Below are 27,766 nucleotides of genomic sequence, written 5' to 3' on the forward strand. Positions count from 1 at the left end.
TAAGAACTATGATATGTAAGTTAAGTCATGCTACTTTACTTTATGTATGGCTTGTACCAAGGGTGGACTCCATAAGCGCCCCGGGGTCGATGGACTAAGAAACGGGCCTCGTTAGGGATGAGCTCCTAAGTGCCCCTATGTCGATGGACTAAGAAACTAGCCTAGTATGTATGCCTTGTAGGGTTCAAGACTTGCTACCTTGGACCTACATAGGACGCGCGCATTTATGTATGTGGTACAAGTCGGGGCCCCAATCATGTTGAGATTATGTTTAAGTATGTATTGTATAAGTTTTCAAAAGACATGTTGCATATGTTGCATGATATATGTTTAGGGATGTACCATGATTATACTTTATGATTACGCCATGCTAGTTATAATGATGTTATGCTATGACATGATACGTTTGATGATCATGATATGTTATGCCATGATACTTTATGTTATGTTATAATATGCCATGATATGCTCTTAACATGATACACTTGTCTTTATGTCTTATGACTTGTGATTTAATATGCTTGACGATTTTTGTGAGTAGGAAAGGAACTTACTGAGCCATGAGTGCTCATAGCTTACTTTCTTGTACCACAGATAAAGGCAAGGAATGGATGTACTAAGGGAGCAGCAGGAGGGCTTGAAGGATGTGTGCAGTAGTGGATTGGCTAAAAGAAATGACCTGCTTTCATTTAATAAGAAATTTGCCATGTTGATGTTTTACTTTATGACTGCATGACTTTAAGTATGTGTTTGGTATTAAGACCCAAAATATATGATAAGTATGCTATATGGACCTTTTATGTCTATTGTGATTTTTAAGTAAGAAAAAGGTTTTTAAATTCTTTAAGTAAGACTTCCGCTGTGTTAAGTATGCAAGTGTCGTCAAGTAACCCCCGTCGCCTTAGCAGGAGGGGCGGGGCGTTACACGTACATACTCATCTAGAGAGTCAGCGGGGGATGCATATGCCAATTGACGAATAACCGCCGTACATTTTTGAAGTGGTGACAAACTTTACCTTCCAATTGCATCTCTCCTCACTGAAAATACTCTGAATAATCTGTCAGGGCATCGACTATGCGAACAAATAACTCTCTCCACATGCGAAATCTTCGTCGAAAGACTTTTGCGTGAAATGTTGGAACATCCAAAAAGTAATCTCGGACAAGGTGAACATGCCCGTCTTCACGATCCCGGTCCACATACCTCCGATTTGTAGCTCTTCGAGAACTTCGAGTTTCTTGACGTCTCTGCTCTTCCTGCTCAAGTAGCATAATCATCATTTGATCAGCATCATCTTCCGTATCTTCCCATATCTCATTTCTTCAAAATTCATGGATATTATTTTCTCTAGAGCGATGAAGATCTTCAGACATTTCAAATATAAATGAAGTTTTAAGTGGTTCAAATCAGAAATACAATGGAATGAAGAATCATAACTTCCACATTGATATATATAGATTAATTTGTAACAGCTAGTTTATAACGGCTATTTTACAACGACGTTACCAAACAATATTGTCTAAATATTAAATAGCCGTTTTTTTACCGTTGTCTAAAAAAATAGACGTTGTCATATTTTTACCGTTGTCTAAAAAATAGACGTTGCCAGACAATGTTCATTTTGTCAAATAAACGTTGTTGGTCAGTTTTGCAAAATGAACATTGTCGTTCATTTGATAAAAATGGACGTTGTCTATTATCTCATTTGATTAAGTTTTTAAAAAAAAAAATAAATAAAATATTTACTTGACAATTAGTATGAGACTCATGTGCATTTAATTTTATATTCTTAAAATCAATATGAACATCTAAATCTAATTTTAAATACTGGCTTCTTTAATTCTAAATTTTTTAAAGTCATGTAATGTAATTGGATTTATAAAACTCAAGAAATTTGGATTTTATAAATTCATCGTTGCAGACATCCTAAGTTTAGGATTGCTGTTATTCTTATATGACATCGAAGGAGCTGTTCCTTAGTGGGCCAGGGTAATACACTCCGGATATTGGTTTCTGGATTTTTCTTTTCAAAAAATTGTTTAATTATCTTTAGAAAAAGTTTTTCAATGGAATTACAGATTTTATCGCGATAAGAAGCGTTATTAGGGATTCGTGTGCCGACGCTGCCGCAGCGATCCTCGCCGCTCCCTTTTCTCGATCTCATCCTCTTTCTTGAGCTTCTTCCTCCGCACGACATCCTACTGCGAGGCAGTCGGGTCGGCGTCTACGAGCTTCCGTTGCGTGATCGGAGAGCGCCTCCTGGGCGTGCCAATGATGCCCTCTTCCCGTGCGGTTGAGCATCTCCTCTCGTGTGGTCGAGCACTTCTCCGACTGACAGCAGATTTGATTGATTGAGATCTGCCGCTCTGTCTACGAGAGATCCAGGCGAGCCTTCCTCTTTTCCATCTTTCCTCTATTTCTACCACCCTTCTTCTACCCAGAGCTCGGTTTTTTGGGTGGAATCCGGTTGTCCCTCTCCCTCTTCCTACTGGATACAAGTTTTGGTGTTTGGGAGGGAAGTTCTGAGTAAAAGATCCTCCTTTTTTCTTCTATTTCCTTCTTCAAACCTTTGTTTTCTTGGTGTCGTGTTAGATTTAGGTTCTTGTCTCATTTTTCCAGTGTTGGGTTGTATTTTTTTTTTCTGTTTAGGGATTGTTGCCTGGTTAGCTTTGGTTGTGGGATGTTATGATCCGATAATTCATATCAGTGGTTTGTGTTCGTTGGTAGAGTAGAGAGTTTGGAAATCTTGATTATTGTGATTTCGGTATAATCTTTTGTTGGTTTAGAATTTTCTCACGTTATCATCTTTTTTGTGGAAACATATTTATTTTTGGTTCTGAGACTTATTTACATGTTTTGTTAGTCATGTTCGTTTCCCTATCATGATGGTATTTCAGGCTGTCCGAGTGATTTATGGTACTATGGCCCCTGCTCAATTTTTGTCTGATGCCAAAGAAGAAGGTAAACCTGATGTGTCAGTGAAATCAGAGAACAAGGATTTTGCAGTCACAAAAGAGGCTGTAGGTGTTTGTTCATATAATGGTGAAGATCGCATACGCTGTGTTGGTTCCTTGAAAGACATGGCCAGGGATGTAGATGTCCTGGATGAAAAAAAACTGAACCACATTGTAAAATCTGAGAACTTGGTATTGGTTGATGACAAACATGCATTAGGAATGTTGTGTACAAACAATTGTGAAGACATTGTTTATTGTGTTGGATCCTCTAGTTCCTTGAGTAAGGTGGATAATGACATGGATGAGGAAATTGACATTGTCGATTGCACAAAAGGCATTGATGGCAAGATGGTGAATTTTGATGACCCAGATGCAACTGAGTGTTCAAGCTCGTTTGGGAACACTTTCTCAGGCTCAGAGAGCGAGTTGAAGCAGGAGAATGGGGATATGGAAGTTGATTCACCCTTTGTTCCTTCAAATGGGGATCCCATTGGATTGGATGTGCTTAACAGGGATTTTAGGTATGCTTCTGTAGAATTTTTTTTTTCATTATAGTTTGACTTTTTTTTTTTCCTTTTTAGGTTTATTTTATCTGTAACTATGCCATTGTATCTATTTTTGTTTTTCATTTTTGGGACTGATAGCCTCTGATTGAATCAAGTCATTGACTAGAAGTTATGAAGACCTAAAATAAAGGAGAGTATTCTAGATCTTTGTCATTTGTTTGCCTTGAGGGTGTCATTTATGTTCTTTGAGGGTGCTGAGAAGCTTTTGATGTGAGCGAGAGTGGAACATATTGGAGGAGAAAGTCAGTAGCCGAGGAGACATGTTAGCTTAGTAGTATGAATACATGATATACGAAATTAGGATAACCATATTCATGCCTAAAAGAAAACTTAATGCTTTGTTTACTCTGTGGTGCGGGTTGAAAAAGGAAAAAAATCCAAGGTGGAAAAGAATAAGGAAAAGAAAATGAAAAGGAGGATAAGATGAAGGAAAGGAGAGGGAAAGGAAAACACCAAAACAGCAAACTCGGTGATGTTACAAGGTCGCGAGTGAGGCTACTTGCGAGGTCACTTGTGGTTGTGAGTGAGGCCGTGACCTTGAGTTTGCTTGTGGCCGTGGTCGATGGTGCCATGTGAGCTATTCAAGCAGGTTGACGATGAAGGGAGGAGGGAAAGCTCATTCTGTTCGACTTTGGGTGCACGAATAAAAGGCCTAAAAATTGATCTGTCCGTTCTTTCATTATGTTACAATAGGTAAATGCAATCTGCCATTTCTCTCATCCACTCCTTAAGAGTAAAGGATTATGATTGGCAACTCTAATATATTATGCAACTCTAGGTTCAAGTTTGTTTTAAAAGGGTTTTATCTTACTCTAGCTTTGGTAGGAGTATTCAACCCAATTACGAATCTAAGTGTTGAACATATCATATCCTCAAGTTGGACACGGTAAATGGGACCTAAATTTTTGACTCATGTTGTTAGGAGAGGTAATATTGTGTCAAAGCAGATAGGGAGAGAGTAAGGCGTAACCTAAGAGTCAGCATAACATAGATTGCGAGTATTGTAACATCATAGTAAAATTATAAAATTTCAAAAACTAAGTAACTTGTCACTCTAAACACCTAAAAGTTTTAAGAATATGGGCATACTAGAACATATTCAATTTAGTCGATTAACTTTTGAGTATGTAGCAAATTAATTAAAATATATTGAATAGAAGAGAATCTCTCTTATCCAAGGTTTAAAATATGGTTTCTTGCTGGAGTTTTGATCCCCATTCACAATATTGTGTCAACACACCACTTGTTTCTAAGCATTCTGAGATGACTTTTAATCCTAAATGTTCTTGCACTTGGATTGTTTACTTTCAAAATATGGCTATAATAATTAGAAAGTCAATTGAATTGAAATTTTAAATAAACAAGTTACAAACAAGCATCTAAGTAACAATGATACCTTATTAGAAGAAGCAAAAGAAGTATTGAGCATCTTCTGTTGAAGCAGCTATAATTAATAACTAATCAGTTACTCAATTGTTAATATAACCTATCAAAATTATAAATTATGAATGATTATATACAAATTAATATAATACATTAATTTCTATAAATGGGCATCTTAATTAATATAAATATTATTAATATCCTACATTCAATATGCTTTATAATCAGTATAATTTGCAAATATGTTTTTCTGAATTATTAAATGCCACCCACAATACATACACATATAACTAGTGATTAATCAATTAGTTTCTATAATTTTAAATGTGTATTTGAAATTAAAAATCATATAATTAATCAATTAGTTAACATCACAATTAATTGATCACAGCATATCGCACTGTCAGTAGATCCTCATGACTGCACTTGATCCCTTTTACCCGATTAAATCACTTATTGCCTCCTCTTCTCCAAGTCTTTATGTAGTGTCCTAGATATCTTCGTCACTGCCACTTCCTCCAGTACGTCACTACCTTCTTCCCTTCGTTTTTATTATTATATATTCTTTTCTTCCCCACACCCATGGCCAACAATTAAGATCAAGAATGAACTAATAATGAGCAATCTTTGTGAGTAGGGTGTTGGTAACAGAAATCACAGGATGTGATTCACCTAGATTACCTGCAGCAACTAGTGTTAGGTATTATTCCCCACATTGAATGGCAAATTTTGTATCGCATGAAATTCCAATCCGTTCTCTTATCACTACCCTGAGAACTATACCAAGCAAATTTGAAACACGAGATGAGAAATTAATTTTAAATAACTAGACCTGAGATCAATCTAAGTGAACTAACTTCAGTTCTAATTTCCACAAAACAGTTCACACAGATATAACTTGAATAAATTGGTCACGACTTCAGTGGTTAAAGATACTCTTGATATCTTAAGATAAATCTATTTGTTAAACATGAGCAATATTACTCTAGCAAATTGGACAACTTTCTGGAAGAACAAAATGCTCATTGGAGAAAATGCATCAGTCTTCTCATGTGGAAAGCCAAAGTGTACCTATTTTTTCTAGATCTATTTAACATCCCAGAAACTTTCAGATGCTATTTTTAGAAAATATAAACATGTTCAAACGTATATAAATACAGTTAATGCATAAGTATTCATAGTGTAAAAAGGAAATCTATGGCAAAAGGCTATAAAGCACCAGGATTCTTCAGTCATAATTTCTGCAAAGCCGGCGACAGAAGTATAATTCATTAGTCATGAAACTTGTTCAGTGTTTAAAGATATCTCATGAATTCAAAAATAAATTTTCTTTTTAAACATTTTGGACGTTTCAACTTCCCAGGAAGAAGAAAGTGAGTGCCCAATGGAGAAAATTAATCAACCCTCTAATGTGGAGATGTCAATGGTTAGAGTTGCGCATGAAACTATTGTTGTCACAAACCACAATGTATGATAAGGAGCTTGCTGCATACAAGCATGAAAAGGAACTTCAGTCGAAGATTATTGAGTTGGATTGTTCTGGCTCTAGATCAGTTCCCTTCACATCTCGAAACAATCGGAAAAGAGTCATGCAAAGGAGTAAAAGGAAAAGAACAGAAGATAAAGTTGACATATCATCATATATGTCAAATCATGTTGTATTTTCTTACTATGGTAGCTATCCGTTCCATCTACCTATTTTTCTGCCATTTTAATGCAACACATGGTAACTTATGTTTAATCATGTGCAGAGAATAAGAGAACAGATACAGATGGCCACTTAGTTGATGATGATTGTGGTGAAGGTAATTTTTTATGCTAATGTTCAGGATTTTCTTATTCTGGTTAAAAATAAATGGTGATGTAGTTATTCTATTGTTGTAATGCATAGTATCAATGAGATATGGTGAAAATGTGTTAACCTCTAGAAGATGAAGTAGTGGTAAGAATAAACAAGGAAAAATCACTTCATTGCATAAACAGTCTATTTGAACATGTATGATAGTTATCCATGTGACCATTTGACAGTTGCAGAGTAGATGAATCCTGTTATCTAACTATTAACTACCTAGCGAGCTTTATATAAAGGGAAAAGAAAAATTGGCATGAAACATTACCTGAAGACCCTTGTTTCATTTACCACCACCTATTTCAAGGGAATACATAACTACAATAAATAATGTTGTTCCATTAACATATGTTATCTGCATCAGATTTTCCAGATAGATTGAGTGGATTTTACTTTCAAAATGTTATGAAATAGGATTGTGATACCACACTTCTCGTAATGGTTTTAAAATTAGAGAAAGGTTATAAGATGTTGTTTATTTTATTTTATTTTTTGCCCTTTCATTAAATTAATTCCCATTAACTTTTCTCTGCATACCTTGTTTTTTCAAAGGCGAAAATGAAGAAATATAATTTAGGTATGTTTCTTTTTTCCTTTATCCACTATTTTAAATTTTTTCACATAAACCGCTTATATGGCTGTCAAGCTATGCATGAAATACAAAACATCTCTCTTCACATGGCCACATACAAGTTATTCAAGCCAAATTAATCCTGTCTTGTTAAATTGGAAATCATGTCTGAGTTAATGACTTGATTAAACAATTTTGCCTTATATGCAAACAAGATGCATATGCTATGTATCGGTTATTGTATCATGTAAATGTTCCTTCAGTGTACTGGTTGATTGGTTGACATGTTTGTTAAATGATGTGTTTTGTGATGTATCTATTGTTTGAATTACTTTATTGACATGCATGTTAAATGCTATTTGTTTTCTGCTATATGTTTTGTGACATGAAAAATAATCCACATTGAAGTATTTATTTTTTAGGATGATTAATTTGAATGCGACAATTGAAAGTTTTATTTATATTTTGTTCACCAAGTTTATTGATTTGGTATTTTGCTCTGTGCTTGTTAAATGCAGAACTAGTATGCAGCCTTAGGTATTACTTTAGGCAATATAGAGTTTTTATGATTCATCAATGAATTTGTCTCTGGCAACAAGCCAATCATTTGAGGCAGCCGCACTCCTTGTAATACTGTGCTACCCTGAGATTAAATCATGAGATGGCTTTATAGTTGACCTGAAAAAGAAGAGTATAGGTGTTGCATTCTTTCTGCTCCTAATCTAATTCCTTAAATAGTCTCTTTTTTTTTACTTCACATGCTTATACAATTCCATGAATAGAAGGTTGACTAACTTTAGAAATTATTTGAGATGAATGTTGTGGAAAAAGAAGTGCCTTTGAGTCATTTCTTCCTTGGAGCACTTGTGATGCCTAAAACAATTCACTTAGTGAAAACATATTCTACTTGTAAGATAACCATTTCTAGAGATTTACTTTTAGGGATATCTTTTATTTGGAGACAATAACGTATATCAGAAATTTAAAATTTTCTTACACAAATTTTTGATTGATTCTAAGAATATAGTTTTTTTAATATACAAATTCAGGATTGTTTATATTATTCATTGTGACATCATTTTAATCATGTTTCATCATGAATTATTGCATCAGATGACAACATCATAGGCAATGATGATAATGAGTGGTTGCTTGGCTTGAAAGGCCGTGATGATTCCCTTGAACAAATTCTTTTGAACATTGAATCTGTTCAATCTCGAATTGTGAAGTTGAAGACTCAGATCAATAATGTGATGGGTAGAGATGTAAGAGAGCGATCTGCTGCCAATTTATTTCTAGGAGATTCACCGTTGAGTTTTCTGCAAAATGTTACTGGTGGAGGTACATTGTCAACTGGGTTGCCAGGTACACCGCCACACCATGAATCTGAATGTGAGATGGAGGCGGTTATGCCCGTGAGTGAGGGTTCAAGCTATGGTGATGCTACAGATATTGGTATAATTGAAAGCACAATCGGCTTGTTGTCCACTGGTGATGTAACCCTTGATCAGAATCAAATGAGAGACTTGTGCAAAGATGTAAGAATTCTGCTCTCTGCTCTTTGTATGTTTTTTTCTGCCTTGTGTGTTTTTTAAACCTGTTCCAGATCAGCATGTTCAACTGGTTAAACTGGAACCTGCTAGATGTCAAACTGGTCCAAATTTATTTATAGTAGCCACCCAGTTTAATCCGACCACTTCAACAGGAAAACTGGGAACCAACCCACAGGGCTTCCAGTGCCCTACTCAATCTTGTTTTAGAAAACTGTTAGTCATAGCTACTGCTCTGAAAAACATTTATTTATCGACCTCCGGAGAGCCTTAGTGCTTGGACCATGTTTATGTAATCAGAGTATTACGAATAGACTAGGTATTAAAATGCCAATTGTTCTTCTATTTACTGAATATATAATTATCAAGAATATCTTTTGATTGGTTTGTCTTGTGTGGAGTGGCAGAATGAAGAAGACGTGTTGATTGATAACCAAGTAGCTGAGGAAGAATATAAAAACTTCGAGAAGGTGAGTCATGAAACAGATAAACTTGACGGTATGGAAAAGTCAAACAACGAGATCCATTCTGGCGACGAAAGTACTGCCCCAATGGCATCAGTGCCAGAAGCAAGTCCACCAGGAACTAATGGTGAAATGCCACTGCAAACAGTTCAAAAGAAGCCCTGTTACACCGGTAAAAGGAGAGGACGGAAGCCCAAGAAAAAAAAGAGGCAAGCCAGTTTGGTTTCTTCTCCACCTCAACCAAAGAGTAAGAAGCTTCGTGTCTCTAGTTCCTCAACGAGCAGCAGGGCTCATACTCGTGGTCCTTCCAAAACTGAGAAGCTTCAGGCTTCGAGCCCTAAACTCTGGAGGAGTGAGAGGCTTAAGATGCGAAGATTGGCAGTCAAGAAGACATGAATGTGTTGAGACTTCACTTTGAGGCTAGATGCCAAGACTGGCTGGCAAAAATAACACGAGTAGTGTTCGTCTGTACATGCACCCCCATTAGTTTGACTTTCATCCTCTCCTAGAACAATAGTTGTATGGTACAACTACTGGTTATTCCTGGATTCCGTGCCCCAACAATCTCAGTGTCAGATATTATACAGTCGTTTGCACTTGTAACAAAGCGTTGATGATGAAATTGCACTCTCGATCACACTGTTGGCTTGGAGGGTCACTGTACTCATCTAAAGGTGATATGATATTAGACCTTTGTGATTAAGTAGAGTTCAACATAACCTTGAGTTGAAACTCTATTTTGCTCGTATAAAAGATATTATTAGAAGAGATTTAAACATTCTTGAACGGAACACTATATGTGCAACGAAGAAATGCATCGCCTTTGGATGAAATTGTATGTATTTTTCATGTTCTTATCCTCTTACCGTCCGTTGTTTGCCCATGCAATCTCCTCCCATCTTTACACGCCTCCAAGCCACAAGGCATGTAGCCTTGGCTGAGCCAAGTTATTATCAATCTCACTTGATCTCGTTGGGTTAAGAGTTTTCTAAATTTCACATCTCCCTTGTCAAATTCTTTCACAATTCAAACATACATATCAAATTAAGATGTAAAATCTAACTTAAATCTTTTATATAAACATCAAAACCCAAGATCAAATTTGACCATTTAGTTGACGATGGTACCAACAAATATTACAAGCTTCTGAAACAGCTACTTGAGTGAATGGGTATAAATTTTAAGAGATGTTATATTACTATTATTTTTTTTAGTGTTTTAATGTGTTACCTATTGAATTGGTTGAGATTGATGGATTTCCTCCAATTAATAAAAATAAATAAATTTCTTATTAATATGCAGTGGAATTAATAGTTAAAATCATTATTCGTACGCGTATGATCCTTTAGCAGATCAGTCCTGAAAGCTCTTTTAGACTTCTGGAGGTAGTAAAACCTCTTATAAGCTTTGGAGTATAATTTTAAATTTATAATTGGGAGGAGAAGAGTTTACAATGGGTTCAGAGAATTAAAAAAATTTAGTAGTGAGCATTAGCTACTTTACCATTTTATTATGTTGTTATCGATAACAGTCAACCAATGCTCGATAATCGTTAAGTCATCTGATCGTAAATGCGTAGTTTTTTCTCGTCAGCGAGCTTCTCCAACATCTTTGTTGTTGTAGTAATTAATTAGACATTGATTAATCACTGATAGTCAACTACCTTGTTAACTCAAGTCATAAATAAAAAATATTTTGCTCGTTGGCTAATGAGCCTAAATTGACTGCCTAATCAACCCAACCAACATTAGTTGACTACATCATCTCAACAATCAATTAGCTCCAAACTCAGCCTCGAACGTACCATTATATTCGATGATTGATGCATTCGACTGAAGATACCCTTTAGTCAATTGGATCATTGATTGTAGCATTCCTAATTATCAAGCCCACCTAAGTTGATACTACGCTCTCTTAAATACATGTCTCCACCTACATAGTTCGCATCCACTGACATAGTTATGGTCTTATGTTCTTTGTCCTACATGTGGGATAATCGACTTATAAGATTTTGATGATTTAATTTGAATGATATGTTTTTGGAAATTTAGTCAAGGGTGATCAATTAACTTATCAAGGTTAATTGAGTTGAGTGTAAAGTGAAAAGTCCAAATTGGATTAGATACTTGTCAGTTGGTGGAAAGTCCTTGTGGGACTAGGAACCGGACAATGAAGTCCTAGTGCGACTAGGTGATGTTGAAATTTCACAAGTGTATAGTTGCCGTTAAGTAATAAAATATTGATCCCATAGAATACTAGTCGAAGTCACAAAACAAGCTATCTAGAACAATTGAAATTGCAAGAATTGCGAAAGAAAGAAAATAAATTAAGAAAGTAAGAGGAGTCTTAGGAGTAGTTTTGGGGAGCAATTATAGGATTTTAATTTCATCATGATGATTGTTGACACCCTAAATATTATTCACTCTCTTACCTCAATGTTGACACAAATGAAGGTGGTATATCTTGGGGTAATCGGTATAGACTTTTAGATTTCATCACGGTCTACTTTCAAAGTAGGCTTACTAAAGCGGTCCTTTTCTAAGGGAGGCTCCTGTCACAATGCCCCATGGTCCTTTATATGCTATCCCCTACTTCATGATGTCAAATTGGAATAAACCCATTAAGCTCTATGATAGCCAATGGTGCCCTCGTGAGGTTATGAACTACTTTTGTGAATAACCTCTCAAGTCTCGGTTCTTATGGGTCAGAGAGTTGTGTTCACCTTTCGGTCATTCACCGCATCTCATGGGATATGAAGATGCAAGATTAGTGTCATAATCATGTATGTACAATAAAACCATATCACGGATCAACACATCATATAATAAAGAAAGATAAATAGATATATAAAAATAGTGTCAATAATACATCTTGCTACTCCCTCATCCTAGACTAAGAATACTACTCCATGGAGATGGAGTTACAATCAGAAGATGAGAAAGAGAAAAGAGAATGCTTAGTCAAGTGACTATCGTCGTCTCCAGACGAAATCCAAGCTCTACAATAGACGAAATTTCCAATGGCTCCATAGAAATGGCTCTCCTAGGGTTCCTTGTTATAAGAAACTCCTCGAAAGGGAGGGGAGAACCCCTTGATCCCTTAGTGCCTCAAATAGATGTCCACCTTGGCCTTTTTATAGCTTCCAAAGTATTCTAGATTCATCGTGGCTTTCGAAATTTGTCAAGCATGACGGCAGAACATGATCGTGCCATCCGACACGGCCTAGGCATGTCAAACTCTATAGTGGCCAAGACAGCCTGAGTATGTCGGAGGCTGACTAAACTAGTTCTTAGGTAGGAGGGTCACAATTGTGTCTCTAGGCATGACCAACCCCTATCAAAGATTGTAGTCTTTGTGGCTATTCTGTTTTGCGTCTATCTTTAGTTGGAAGTGTTTGCGCAACGAGGCCGGCAAGAGAGGGTTGAATCACCTAAAACAGAAAAATATACCCTTCCTCTATCCTTGGACTGAGATTAGTGATGCAATTATAAATAGAAATAACAACTTAAAAAATAAGTAAAAGACCACTATTTACTTGGTTACAACCTAGGTGGTTGTTAATCCAAGGCGGTTGCAAAGCTCACTAAGAATCTCCTTCTCTGAAGGCGGAGAAGCCTTTTACACACAATAAAAGGCCAAAAAAGACTAGGAAAGTGATTACAACAGTTGTTATTCTATTTCCTAGCTTCAGGGGCCTTTTTATAGCTCCTAAAATCATATCCGTAGCTTAAGGGTGCCTCCAAAGGGGTTGGAGGGTGCCTCCAACGAGGCGCAGTGGATAAAGATTTATCCACTGCCAACGACTAACTTTATGGTCAAAGGCGCCTTCCATGCTTATGGAAAGCGCCTTCCATACTCATGGAGGGCGCCTTCCATGCCCATGGAAGGCGCCTCCCGTCTGAAGGTTGTAGAGGCGTGGGAGCACCTCGAAGGCGCCTTCAATGTCTTTTGAAGTGGATAAAGATTTATCCACTGCCAACGACTAACTTTATGGTCAAAGGCGCCTTCCATGCTTATGGAAAGCGCCTTCCATGCCCATGGAAGGCGCCTCCCGTCTGAAGGTTGTAGAGGCACGGGAGCACCTCGAAGGCGCCTCTAGTAGCAAGTATAGTTGCCATACGCTCTTCTGCTGCTCCGATCACCTGAGTGATTGCGGTCAACCGAAATAGGGCTCACCCGAACGTAATTTTCGGCCTTCTCCTCGAGCAGGCTTCCACTCTGGCTTCTCGCCCCTCGAACATCACGTACGTTCTTCTCGTCCACCGGTGTACACTTCCGCAGCACCTCGTACCTCAGATGCACCGAGCCCGTCGGCTCCCTTCTCGTGTCATCCTTCTTTTTAGCTGCATCTTCTGCTCGACTTCCTGTGCTCCTAAGCTCCTGTACACTTAGACACAATGATCAAACCAAAACAGGACCTAACTTAACTTGGTTGATCACACCAAAATAACCACGGGGTCCAACAATCTCTCCTTTTTTGATGTGCATTAATTCAAGTTTAAGTTAGGGTAATAACGAACAAGTTGCAATAAAAGAAATTGCAAAACAAGCATTTTAATCATAAAGTTGCAATAAAAGAAATTGCAACATCAAGTATAATTCAAATTGATTTATCAAAATTCAGGCTGATAAAATAGAGTTAGCAAAATTATAAAAGTTAAAAAAATCCTAACTTCCCCTAAACTTGTACCTATTCCTCCCCCTTTGATCACATAAAAAAAAGGGTACAATAAGAAAATAACTAGACATTTAAAAAAAATGAAGTTTTCAAATAATTGACAAAGATTGAAAGCATTTCATTAATTTCATAAAATTATCAGCTTGCCAATTAAGTATTTAATTCAGTAATTGGCTTACAGACTGTGGCGAGGCACTAGGCCTTCTTGATTATTGGATCATCAACTACTTCTAGACAAAGCCTCTTAAAAAATTTAAACATTTAACTTTTCTTAAAACCTTAGATAAAAAAATATTTAGTCTAAGTATGATTTTGGAACCCAGTATAGGTTCCTTTCTACTGGGTTAGCTAAGAATCTAGGGAGTACATATTTTTTGAGAATTTTTCTAAGTTGTCCCTGATGTTTTCTAATGTACTAGTTTAACTTTCCATAAATTCTAAGTTTTGACTTTTGAAAGTTATTTGGTTTCCAGCATGCATCTTTTTTCAAACTTTCATTTTGCATTTTCAATTTATCATTTTCTAACTTTAAATTGTTAAATAATTCTAAGGGATATGTTTTTGCTAAGTTCAATTTTAACTCAGCATTTTTCTTTTCTAATTTTACTAAATCTTTAGAAAGAATTTTAATAAAATTAAAGGACTGCTTAGGAGATAGAGCACGTACCTTACTTATCTCAATTTTTTATGCTCCCCCTTCATCTGTTTGCTCCACAAGCTTGTCCAAACTCTAGGAAATTATGGCAGAACCCAATTTGCCTAGCTCATCTGTCATTTGGTTATCTGAATGAGAAATCTTTTGTATGATCAGTTCTTGAAATTCAACTTTTAATTTGTAAAATGCTTCTGCATATAACTTGAGCCAGTCATTGTTGATTTCAAAATTGATAGGCAGTTGTTGGGCAACCAACTAAGAATCTAAGTAGATTAAGATCCGGGCGGCTCTTACATGTCGTGCGACCTACAATCCTACTTTCAAGGCTTTATACTCCACTTCATTATTAGTTGCCTGATAATTTAATCGAACAAATAGCTGCATTCGATCTTCTCTAGGCGATATAACAAGAATACCTATCCCACTACCTTGCCAAATAGAGGATCCGTCAATATATATTTTCCAAGTTTCCTCCATCTCTAGGCCTTGTATTTCTGTTATAAAATCTGCTAGGGCCTGGGCTTTAATGGCCGCTTGAGGTTGATACTATATATCATATTCATTGAGATCTGTGGTCCACTTGATCAACCTTCTGGAAACTTCAGGGTTGATAAGTATTTGACCCAAAGTACTATTAGTTAATACGATTATAGGATGAGATAAAATGTATAGACACAATCGTCGGGCAGTAAGAACCAATACATAAGCTAATTTTTCAAGTGCGGTGTGATGACACTCTGCTCCTTTTAATAGATGACTAAAAAAATACATAGACTGTTGTTCTTTATCCTTCTGCCTTACTAGTACTGCCCTAATAGCTCTCTCATTAACTGATAGATAAACCAACAAAGCCTCCCCCACTATTAGATTAGCTAATATAGGTAAAGTGGACAAATAATTCTTTAGCTACTTAAACGCCTTGTTACAATCAACATCCCACTGAAATTTGGTCGCTCAATGGAGTATCTTGAAGAAGGGTAAACTTTAATCAACCGATTGGCAAATAAAATGAGACAAAGTGGTGATTCAGTTGGTCAGTCTTTGTGTCTCCTTCAGATTATGAGGAGGAGCCATATTTTGCAGAGCCTGTACCTTGCCAAGATTAGCTTCAATTCCACGTTAAGTAACTACATATCCCAAAAAAATTTCACTTCTGGCTTCGAATAGACATTTGCAAGGGTTGAGCTTAAGCCTATATTGTCTCAAAGTTATGCAGATTTCTTCTATGTTATCAATTAAATCTACCGTCCGAAGAGATTTGATGAGAATATCATCTACATAAACCTCTATATTTTGCCCGATCTATTTTTTGAAGACCTTGTTCATGAGCCTTTGATAGGTAGCCCATGTATTCTTTAGTCTAAACGTCATAACATTGTAACAATAAGTGCCTTCAGTAGTTATAAAGCTTATCTTTTCTTGATCCTCTTTGGCGAGTGGGACTTGGTGATATCCCTGATAAGTATCCAACATACAGATGAATTCATAGCCAGAAGTGGAATTAACTACCTGATCGATGTGGGGTAAAGGTTAATAATTGTTGGTTGCTACAACTGGATTCCGTTCTGTTCTCCTGTACAAAAATTTGTACAAGCACAAAACTTAACCTAGCTACCCATGTGCTCTACTGAAGTTAAACTTAGATTGCAAACGATGCTTAACATTATTAATCTAAGTTGATCTTCAGAAGTTAAACTTGGATTGGAAACGATACTTAACATTTTTACTCCAATTTTAACCGATGTGATCTTCCTAAGTTAAACCATATTACAGAAGTTAATTAAATATCTATTTCAAAGATTGGCTTCTAGGTTAAACATGGCGAGACACTAGGCCTTCTTGGTTATGAGATCATCCACCACTTCCTAGACAAAGCCTTTCAAAGAAATTGGATATTTAACTTCTTACAATAACCCTAGGTTTAACTACAGAGACCTCAATAGAAGTACAAGATCGAAACATAAAATCGAAACACTAAATCGATAGCACGAAATCAAAACATAAAATTGCTAGCCTCTTGTGTTGGTATTTCAGAATCCATGCAAAGAAAACTAACTAATTAATTAGAAGCGGAAATCATTAATTAGTTATACCTTTCTTTGTAGCTAAAGACCTCTTGATCTTCTGTTGTATTCCTCTCCTCCTATTGGACGTCGTGTGGGTGACGATCTACCAATATGAAATCCACCCGAACCACTTCTTCTCCTCGAAGACTCTTGAGCCACTAAGGGATGCCAAAATAGGAAATTTCCTTCTCTTCTTCTTCCTTACCTCCAAGCCACCGGCCACAACAAGATAAGCTTCCTCTCTTGCCACCGGCCCTAAGGAAGAAAGCCTCTTCTTTTGCCGCCGGCTCTAGGGTGGAAAGCTTCCTCTCTTGTACCACCGGCCCTAGCTTGAAGAAGGAAGAAAATTGCTGCCGGCCTCTAGGAGAGAAACCAAAGGAAGAAGAGAAAAAAAGAGTGGCCGACCACCCAAGGAAAAGAGAGGAGGGAATAGAATTATGTGTCCTTATGAAGCAACCTCTCCTTCTCTTTTATAATCCTTGGTCATGGCAAAGAAGGAAAGTTTTAAACATAATTAAAACTTGCTTATTTGTGGTCTCCCTTTAAAAAAATAAAATTTTAACAACAATTAAAATCTCTCTCTTTTAAATTTCCTATTGTACATGACAACAAAAGGAAAGTTTTAAAATTAATCTCTCTCTTTTAAAACATGTAGACAACTACAAAAAGGAAAGATTAATTAAAACTTCTCTTTTTAAATCATGGTTACAAAAAAGGAAAGTTTTATCAAAAAATTAAAATCTCTCTTTTAAACATTATAGATAACTACAAATAAGGAAAGATTTTAACAAAATTAAAATCTCTCTTTAATCTTTTGTAGATAGATATAAAAGGAAAGATTTTAAAATTTAAAACTCTCTTTTTAAAACCATGAGGATGGCTATAAAAGGAAAATTAAAATATTTCTTTTAACCATTGTAGATAACTACAAAAAAGAAAAGATTTTAACAAAATAAAATCTTCTCTTTTAACCATTGCAGATAACTACAAATAAGGAAAGATTTTAACAAAATTTTATTTTAAAAACAAAACTTCCTTTTCTTTTTCTAGTGGTCGGCCCCTAGCTTGGGCACCAAGCCTGGCCGGCCACCTCTTGGCTTCCAAGCCCATGCTTGGCCGGCCCCCTTGCACCAAGCAAGAATGTGGCCAGCCCATTACTTGGATAAGAAGTGGACTTTATGGATACAAGGATTTATAGAGGCTACAACTGTAACGCCCGGCCCTCCTGCTAGTAGGGCGGGGTTACTTACTCATACATGGGGAACATGCATGCATATAAAAATTTCTTTTCTAAAGTAAAACAGCGGAAGAACTTATTATGAAATCATGCGGAACATTACATAAACAAACTTAGTTCATGTCAACATAAAATAACATAAGCAGGTCTTTTTATTTTTATTAGTCGAGCCACCACCACACACATCTCTTGCCTCTCCTGCGGCTCCCTTAGTTTATCCATTCTTTGCCTTTATTTGCGGTACAAGGAAAGTAAGATATAAGCACACAGGCTTAGTAAGATCCTTTCCTACTCACAAAAATATATTTCATATCATAATCACATAAACATATAACAATGGAGACATAATCATCTAAACATCATATCATGTAAACATAGCATCATAACATATCATCTCATAAAGAATATCATGCTATATCATATCATAAATCATAAGAGCATCATGTCATATAAATCATATCATATCATAAAAAAATATCATGATGTATCATATCATAAATAAAAGAGCATCATGTCATATAAATCATAAGAGCATATCATATCATAAAGAAATATCATGATATTGATAGAGTGTATACTAAAAGCCTAACTTTTGGTATAAATATTTATCTAGAAATAAGAATCACATTGGTCAAATATCTATATTTATGATAAATGTAGTTGCTCAATTAATTTATATTGTAGATAACATGGTGTGTGGTGTCACACACAGAAGATCATGTTATTGGTTCCTTATAAATTATAAACAGTAGCTCACGACCAAGATGGAAAGGAACAAACCATTGGAAGGTCGTAGTGTAATTAGGTATTAGTTTATCTTAACTATATAATTACACTAGTACACTTAGAGTGTATTGAGTAGGACCATTTGAGTTCATTCCTTTTATACTGACTTTATAAAGGAACAAAGACCTCAGTTATTATGGAAGTGTGTGCTCTTAATCCTAATATAATAACAAACACATATATTTGATATTTATTTCTTTAATTTATCAATGGGTGAGATTTAGTTCGATGAATCAATAAGCCCGATAAGTTGGGAAATGATATCACTTATAGTGTGTGTTGTTGATTATAGAAGAAAACTGTGTCCTAGAGATACTAGGTTGAGAATGCCCCAAGAGGAGCTCAAAAGGATTGTCATGTTAAACCCTGCAGGTGGACTTAGCCCGACATGACGATGAAGTTGAGTGGTACTACTCTTGGAGCTAGATATTAATTAAGTGAGTTGTCAGTAACTTACTTAATTAGTGGACATTTGTTATCTTAAACACAGGGAGGCTAACACACTCATAATAAGAAGGAGCCCAAAAATGTAATTTGGGATTGGTGCGGTAGTTCAATAATAATTCTCTAGTGGAATGAATTATTATTGATAAAATTAAGTTGTGTGTTCGGGGCGAACACGGGATGCTTAATTTTATCGGGAGACCAAAATCAATTCCTCCTCTCGGTCCCTATCGTAGCCTCTTGATTATAGAGTACTATACCCACCTATACCCACCTTCTTACCCATCCTATAGGGCGCCGGCCAGGCTAGCTTGGAGACCAAGCTAGGGCCGACCATGTTTTGGTTCATGGGTGAATTCATGTGGCCGGCCCTAACTTGAACTCAAGCTTAGGTGGCCGGCCCTATTAAAATAATAAGGAATTTTATTTTTTAAAATTTTCTTATGTGGATAACATGATTTAAAAGAGAGTTTAAAAATTTAAATCTTTCCTTTTATAAGATTCTACAAAAGATTAAGAGAAGAGTTAAATCTCTTTCCTTATTTGTAGATTAAAAGGTTGATTTTAATTTTGGTAAAAACTTTCCTTTTAATCATGTTCATAATTTAAAAGAGAGTTTAAAAATTAAATATCTCTTTTATAAAGCTTCTACAAAGATTAAGAAAAGATTAGATATCTTTCCTTATTTGTAGATTGGAAGAGATTTTAATTTTTTAAAGATAACTTTCTTTTTATCCACATGTTTAAAAGAAATATTTTAATTTATAAAATTTCCTTTTTATTAACCATCATGAAGGGAAAAATTATTAGAGAAATTTTTTATAAAATTTCCGGAAACAAATTAGGAAAGTTTTAATTCTTGATTGAATTAAATTTCCTTTGTTTGGTTTAAAGTGGCCGGCCACATTGTTGATGAGAAAAAAAATTGTTTTAATTAAATAAATTTTCCTTATCAATGGAAAAAAAATTAAGGAAATTTTTATTTAAATTTCCTTATTTGCCAAGGCCAAGGATTATAAAAGAGAGGGTAGAGGTGCCTTCATGGTTAACAACTCTATTATTTTTCCTCTCTCTTTTTCTTCCTTGGTGTGGCCGGCCATCCTCTCCTCCTTTCTTCTCTTTGATGGCCGAACCTCATCCTTCTTGTGGAGACTCATATGGTGGCCGGATCAAGTTTAGAGAAGATGAAGAAGAAGGAGAGAAAGAAAGCTTTGTTTCTAGCATCCCTTGGAGCATGGTGGTGGTGGCCGAACCTCTTCATCCTAGAAGAAGTTTTGATGGCCGAAACTTACAAGGAAGAAGAAGGTGCTTGGTGGTTCTCATCTCGGAAGATCGTTGCCCACACAACGTCCGAGGTTAGAAGAGGAATACGGTAGAAGATCAAGAGGTTTTTCTAAAAGGTATAACTAGTATTTTTTCTTTCCGCATCATACTAGTTATTTTTAGAAATAATACTAAATACAAGAGGCATATGATTCTAGAGTTTCGAATTTGTTTTCGATATAGTGTTCTTTTGTTTTTTCTTTTCCTTGTGATTTGATTGTTCTTTTCGGTTAACCTAAAGTTATTTTAGGAAATTAAATATTAACTTTCCATAAAAGGTTTTGTCTAGTCGGTGGTGGTTGCTCCCATATCCAAGAAGGCCATGTGCCTCGCCACGTCAGTACTGGGAACCAATTATGGAAATTAATATTTAATGGAATTAATAACTTAAGGTGACTTGGGTCGAACGTGTTAAGTTCCGCAGGAGATCCAAGTCAAAACCTAAAAGAACAAATAGATTAAGTTTTGGATCAAACGTGTTAAGTTCCGCAGGCGATCCAAAATTTAATTTAAAAGAACACATGGTAGCTAGGAAAAGGTTCAGACCTTTATATAAAATTTTTGTACAGTGGAACCTCTAGGTTTTCCGAGTAGCAACCAACAGATATATCATATCATAAATAAAAGAGCATCATGTCATATAAATCATAAGAGCATATCATATCATTAAGAAATATCATGCAAGATGTCTTTTAAAACATATGTCATGTCATGTGCAAGATGTTTAAAACATATCATATAATACTTGAACATAATATCATCATGAGGGCCCGGCTTGTACCACATACATACATAAATGCGCGCAATCCCTAGGACAGGGTAGCTAGCCCCGAACCTACTAGGGAACTAGGTCCGTACTACGACCGTCGACCTAGGGGCGTACTAAGGAGCCCATCCCTTTTTACTAGACCCGTTCATAGTCCATCGGCCTAGGGGTGCTTATGGAGCCCACCCTTGGTACAAGCCATACAAAGTAAAATAACATGTCATAGTTACTTATCATATCATGAAGAGTGCTCTTAGTCCCACTTCATAGGGAAGCAACTCTTAGGCCTTTACTTATCTTATCATAAAGAGTGCTCTTAGTCTCACTTAATAGGGAAGCAACTCTTAGGCCCTTACTTATCATGTCATAAAGCATGCATACTTGAGCATATAGCACATCATAAGAGTCATCATAATACATGATTCATAAGCATACATAAATGAGCATATTACTTGTCATTTCATAAAACATGCATACTTGAGCATAAATCACATCATAAGAGTCATTATCATGCATGGTTCACAAGCATACATAAATGAGCATAATACTTGTCATATTATAAAGCATGCATACTTGAGCATAAATCACATCATAAGAGTCATCATATTGCATAATTCATAAGCATACATAAATGAGCATAAAATGCATCATAGGAAACATAATCATGCATGGAAAACCTTAACTAGTATCTCTTCATTCATATCGTAGCATGTGAGACACATAGTGAAATCATAATTGGGTCTCTAACCCTAATTCCATGTAGTGACCGAAAGTTCCAAGTCTAGCCCTAGGTTATAAACAACCTAAAATCATGTGAAACCTAAACCAATTTCATATCATAAATCATTAAGAACATAATGAGCATATTTGGTTTAGGTTCTAAGTTCCCTAGGTTCTTGGTCTTATTGTGGCCGAAAGTCACCATGCCTAGTTCTAGGTTTTAAACAACATAAAAGCATGTGAACCCTAAACCAATTTCATATCATAAATCATTAAGAACATAATGAGCATATTTGGTTTAGGTTCTAAGTTCCCTAGGTTCTTGGTCTTATTGTGGCCGAAAGTTACCATGTTTGGTTCTAGGTTATAAACAACATAAAAGCATGTGAACCCTAAACCAATTTCATATCATAAATCATTAAGAACATAATGAGCATATTTGGTTTAGGTTCTAAGCTTCCTAGGTCTTTTAACTTGGTTATGGCCGAAAACTTTAGGGGTATGAAACTAAGTTCTAAACAACATACAAGCATAAGAATATCAAGCTAACTTCATATCATATCATAGGGGAATTCATGAGCATGCTAGATTAAATTTTAAACTTCCTTGGACCCTAAAATTTATCAAGGCCGAAACATAAAGAGGCATGCATCTAGATTTCAAGCAACATTCAAACATGATAACCCTAAGTTAGCTTTATATCATGTCATAAGAAGAGTCATGAGCATGTTGGAGTAAGTCTTAAGCTCTCCTAGGTCTTAATTCCCATCATGGCCGAAGCCCTAAGGTGCAACATTTCAAGGTTCCAAACAACCTACAAGCATGAAACCCTAAGAAATCTTCCTACCTTTTCATAAGGAAAGTCATGAGCATGATAGCTTAAATTTTTAAATACTTCTAGGTATTCATTTCTATCATGGCCGAAACCCTAATTCCCTTAGGTGGCATGCATTTAGGTTCCAATCAACATACAAGTGTGAAAACACTAAGTACTCTTCATAACATATTAACAAGCAAGTCATGATCATGGTAGACTAAATTTTTAACCTCTCCTAGTCAATTTCTCTATCATGGCCGAACACTTCATGAGCATGAATTTAGGTTTAAAGCAACATATAAGCATAAAAACACCAAACTAATCTCTTATCATAGGGTATATATCATAAGGACATAGTGAGCATGTTTAGTTTAGGTCTTAAGTCTACCCAATCTTTTATTCACACTTTGGCCGAAAGTTCAAGGGCATGGATCTAAGTTTTTAGGTAAGCATACAAGCATAAGAAACATTAACTAACTCTTATATTAGGGTACATATCATAAGAACATAGTGAGCATGCTTAGTTAAATCTTAAACTTCTCTAAATCCTTTATTCATGTCTTGGCCGAAAGTTTCAAGAATGATCCTAGGTTTTTAAGCATTCTAACCTCATGGAAAACACATAAACAACTTGTACCACAGGTGAGGGGATACTTACATCCTCTTGCTTGTTTTTCCTAAGGAAGATGGTACCCTTGTGAAGAGGAAGAAGAAATTTCTCTTCCTAATTCTCTCTTTTCTTCTCTTTCTTGTAAGGAGTAGATCTTGAGGACTCCTTCTTGTGAATTAGTTTTTCTTAGCAAGAAAAACCTTAGCTTGGATTTTTGGAAATGAGAGAGGGAGAGTTTTAGGTTTCGGTGGAGAAGGAAGAAGGAGAAGAAAAAATGGAGGAGGAAGAAGAAGGAGGAAGAATTAACCAACTTTCTTTCCCTTTTCTTCTCTCATTCCTATTTATTCCCAATGAAGATGAAAAGTGTCCCAATTCATCCCCTTGCCTTCTCTATCTCCTCACTCTCTTAATTCCCACGAAAATAGAGAAAGGAAGGAAGAAAGACAACTTGTCTTTTGCTTGCTTCTTTTCTTAACCAAGAGGAAGAGGAGGAAGGCTACTTGTTTTTCTCTTGTTCCCTTACTTAATTATACTCTTACTTTTAACTACAATTTTCATTCTTTTCTATTCATATATCATTCATTACTCTAGTGGTTACCATCCACCAATTTAACTTTATCATTTGTGGGAGGTTCAAGGTTCAAACCTTAACCTCTCTTTCTTTTTATTTCTTTTTTTTTTGTTCTATTTTCATTTCCCTTTTATCTTTTATTCTAAAAGAAAAATACCCATAGGTATAGCTTATCATTTCGTGGGTGTTACAACAACAGAGACCGAGAGGAGGAATTGGTTTTGGTCTCCCGATGAGCTTGAGCTTCCTATGTTCGCCCCGAACACCCAACTCAAGTTCATCAATAATAACTCATACCACTAAAGAGTTATAATTGAACTACCGCACTAATTCCAAATTACATTATAGGCTCTTTCTTTTTATGAGTGCATTAATTTCCCTGTGTTTAAGATATCGAATGTCCATTAATTAAATGAGTTACTGACAACTCACTTAATTAATATCTAGCTCCAAGAGTAGTACCGCTCAACTTTATTGTCATGTCGAACTAGGTCCACCTGCAAGGTTTTACATGACAATCCTTATGAGCTCCTCAAGGGGACATCATCAACCTAGATTACTAGGACACAGTTTCCTTCTATAATTAACAACACACCATACAAATAATATTATTTCCCAACATATCGGAGCTATTGATCCAACTGAATAAATCTTACCCATTGATAAATTAAAGAAATAAATACTAAGTATATGTGCTTGTTATTATATCATGATTAAGAGCACACACTTCCATAATAACAGAGGTCCTGTTCTTTTATACAGTCAGTATAAAAGATCAACCTCACATGGTCCTGCTCAATACACTCATAGTGTACTAGTGTAATTTTATAGTCAAGATAAACTAATATCAAATTATACTACAACCACTCCAATGGTTTGCCCCATTCCATCTTGGTTGTGAGCTACTATTTATAATTTATAAAGAACTAATAACATAATCTTCTGTGTGACACCACATACCATGTTATTTACAATATAAATTAAATGGACAACTACATTTTACTAAATACAGACATTTGACCAATGTGATTCTTATTTCAAAATAAATGTTCATACAAAAAGCTAGGCTTTTAGTATACATCCTAACAAATAATCCTTCACGCAAGCCTGGTTAAGATCCCTAAAATCAATGCAAACCCACCACTTGTTTCTTGGTTTAGATACCAGGATGACATTAGCTAGCCAACTAGGGAATTGAACCTCCTGAATGTAGCCCGCCTCCAATAACTTGTCCACCTCCTCCTTAATGATTTTATTCTGATTGGTCCCAAAATCTCTCTTCCTTTATTTTACAAGACAAGCATTAGGATAAACATGAAGCACATGCTCCATGACTGTAGGAGATACACCCTTCAATTCTTTGGGTGTCCAGGCAAATACATCATTGTTGTGGGTCAAACACTCCACTAGTTGGACTTTAAGTTCATGAGCCAGGTCGGCCACTATCTGCGTGGTAACCTCAGGTCAACTGGCCTAAATTTGTACCTCTTCCATTTCTTCATATACCAGGATGGACAACTTTTCTTGGATAGTGTTAACCTCCATCTTTTGCATCTTTCGGGCAACATTGGCTTCCGTCTTTACTATCTCCATGTAGCATTTGTGTGCTACCAGTTGATCATCTTTGACTTCCCCCACTTGGTCATCCACAAGGAACTTTATCTTTTGAAAAAAAGTTGAAACGACTGTTTAGAATTCATTTAGGACGGTCGACCCAAAATAACATTGTAAGCAGAAGGTGCACCCACAACTATGAAAATCTTCTCATCAAGGGCTCCTCTCCTAAGGATATAACCAACTTTATTTGACCGAGTGGCTAGACTTCGTTACCAGTAAACCCATATAGAGGAGTCAACATGGGCTGAAGCTCACTTGAGTCGATCTACAGCTGGTCAAATTCTTGTTTGAAGATAATATTAACGGAGTTGCCTGTATGAATAAACTTATGAGAGATATTGTAATTAGCTATAACAGTCTTAATTATTAGTGCATTATCATGGGTATTTCTACTCCCTCTAGATCTTTGGGCCTGAATCTGATTTCGGGCCCAACCACCCTCTCCACACTATATCTAACTTCATGAATGATGAAATGCCAAGCATGTGACATCCTCACCTAGTTAGAATCACCATCAGTTGACCCTCTAGCTATCATGTTGATATGACCCCGGGAGGCATTACTGCGATTTTCTTCATGCCGAGTAGAAGGTTGCTCCTGTTGCACTTAAGCGGGCACTTGGGCTTGCTCGGCCTAGAGTTGTAGGGTTCCCTATTGCGGCTCGGTCACCCGGTACTCAATCTTGAGCGGGCTATTTTATTGTGCATATGGTCATTGGTTTGGGGCCGATGAATGCTAACAATGTCTGGGTTGTCATTCCGTCGATTTCGTAAAGTATAGCAATCCCCCGTATTATGAGTAGTTGTCTGGTGATATATGCACAACTTTCATGGAACCTCCCAAGGGACCTCCACATGTTGCATGGCTTGAGGCTGCACTTCTTGATGATGGTATTGAGGACCTACCTAAGGTCCTTTAGATATAGGGGCAGGTAATGACAAACACTCGGTGGTTAGAGTTGGAGCAGGTGTGGTACCCTCATTTTGGGTAGCTTGGGCTTCTTCAACATTAATAAATTCAATTTCTCACTCAATCAGTAGTTCAAAGTTAGATGGAGGCTTCCTAACTAGATCTTGAAAGAAATCATTATCAGTGAGTCCCTGAGAAAAGACACTCACTAAAATCTCCGTGGTAGCCGTGGGTGTTGGGATGTATACAATAAGCCTAATTTTTGTATGAACATCTGTTTTGAAATATTTTGAAATGAGAATCACTTTGGTCAAATATCTGCATTTTATATTTATATATATGTCAATGCAGTTGTTCATTTAATTTATATTATAGATAACATGGTGTGTGGTGCCACACAAAAGATCATGTTATCGGTTTCTTATAAATTATAAATAGTAGCTCACAACCAAGATGGATTGAGACAAACCATTGGAACGGTTGTAGTGTAATTTGGTATTAGTCTGTCTTGACTATAAAATTACACTAGTACACTATGTGTGTATTGAGCAGGACCGTTTGAGGTTGTTCGATTTGTACTAACTATATAAAAGAACAAAACCTTTGTTATTATGGATGTGCACCCTCTTAACCCCTATATAATAACAAGCATGTATACTTAGTATTTATTTCTTTAACTTATCAATGGGTGAGATTTATTCGTTAAACCAATAGGCCCGATAAGTTGGGAGATAGTACTATTTATATGATGTGTTGTTGATTATAGAAGGAATCTGTGTCCTAATTATTTAGGTTGATGATGTCCCCTTGAGGAGCTCATAAGGATTATCATGTAAACCCTACAGGTAGACTTAGTCCGGCATGATAATAAAGTTGAGTGGTACTACTCTTGGAATTAGATGTTAATTAATTGAGTTGTCAGTAACTCATTTAATTAATGGAAATACGATATCTTAAATACAAGGAGTTTAACGCACTCATAATAAGAAGGAGCTCATTTTGTAATATGAGATTGGTGCGGTAGTTTAATAATAACCCTTTAGTGGTATGGGTTATTATTGATGGACTTGAGTTAGGTGTTCGGGGCGAACACGGGAACCCCAAGCCCATCGGGAGACCTAAACCAATTCCTCCTCTAGGTCCCTGTTGTAGCCTCTATATATAAATCCTTGCATCCACCCATCCATAACCGGGTTTGGTTTAACTTGGTTTGGTTTAACTTAACT

The 27,766-nt window shown here is 36.2% G+C and overlaps 1 protein-coding gene across 1 annotated transcript; it reads left to right on the plus strand.

Moving 5' to 3' along the window:
- Positions 1–2,078: 2,078 nt before the first annotated feature.
- LOC121975035 lies at positions 2,079–10,119 on the plus strand. The gene is made up of 6 exons (XM_042526389.1): positions 2,079–2,386; positions 2,899–3,479; positions 6,271–6,581; positions 6,659–6,712; positions 8,441–8,865; positions 9,285–10,119. Exons 2-6 carry the CDS (start codon positions 2,923–2,925, stop codon positions 9,735–9,737), a joined length of 1,800 nt encoding a protein of 599 aa, XP_042382323.1. The 5' UTR covers positions 2,079–2,386; positions 2,899–2,922; the 3' UTR covers positions 9,738–10,119.
- Positions 10,120–27,766: the final 17,647 nt, after the last annotated feature.

The sequence above is a fragment of the Zingiber officinale genome, chromosome 4B (genome assembly GCF_018446385.1).
Source record: "Zingiber officinale cultivar Zhangliang chromosome 4B, Zo_v1.1, whole genome shotgun sequence".
Lineage (NCBI taxonomy): Eukaryota > Viridiplantae > Streptophyta > Magnoliopsida > Zingiberales > Zingiberaceae > Zingiber > Zingiber officinale.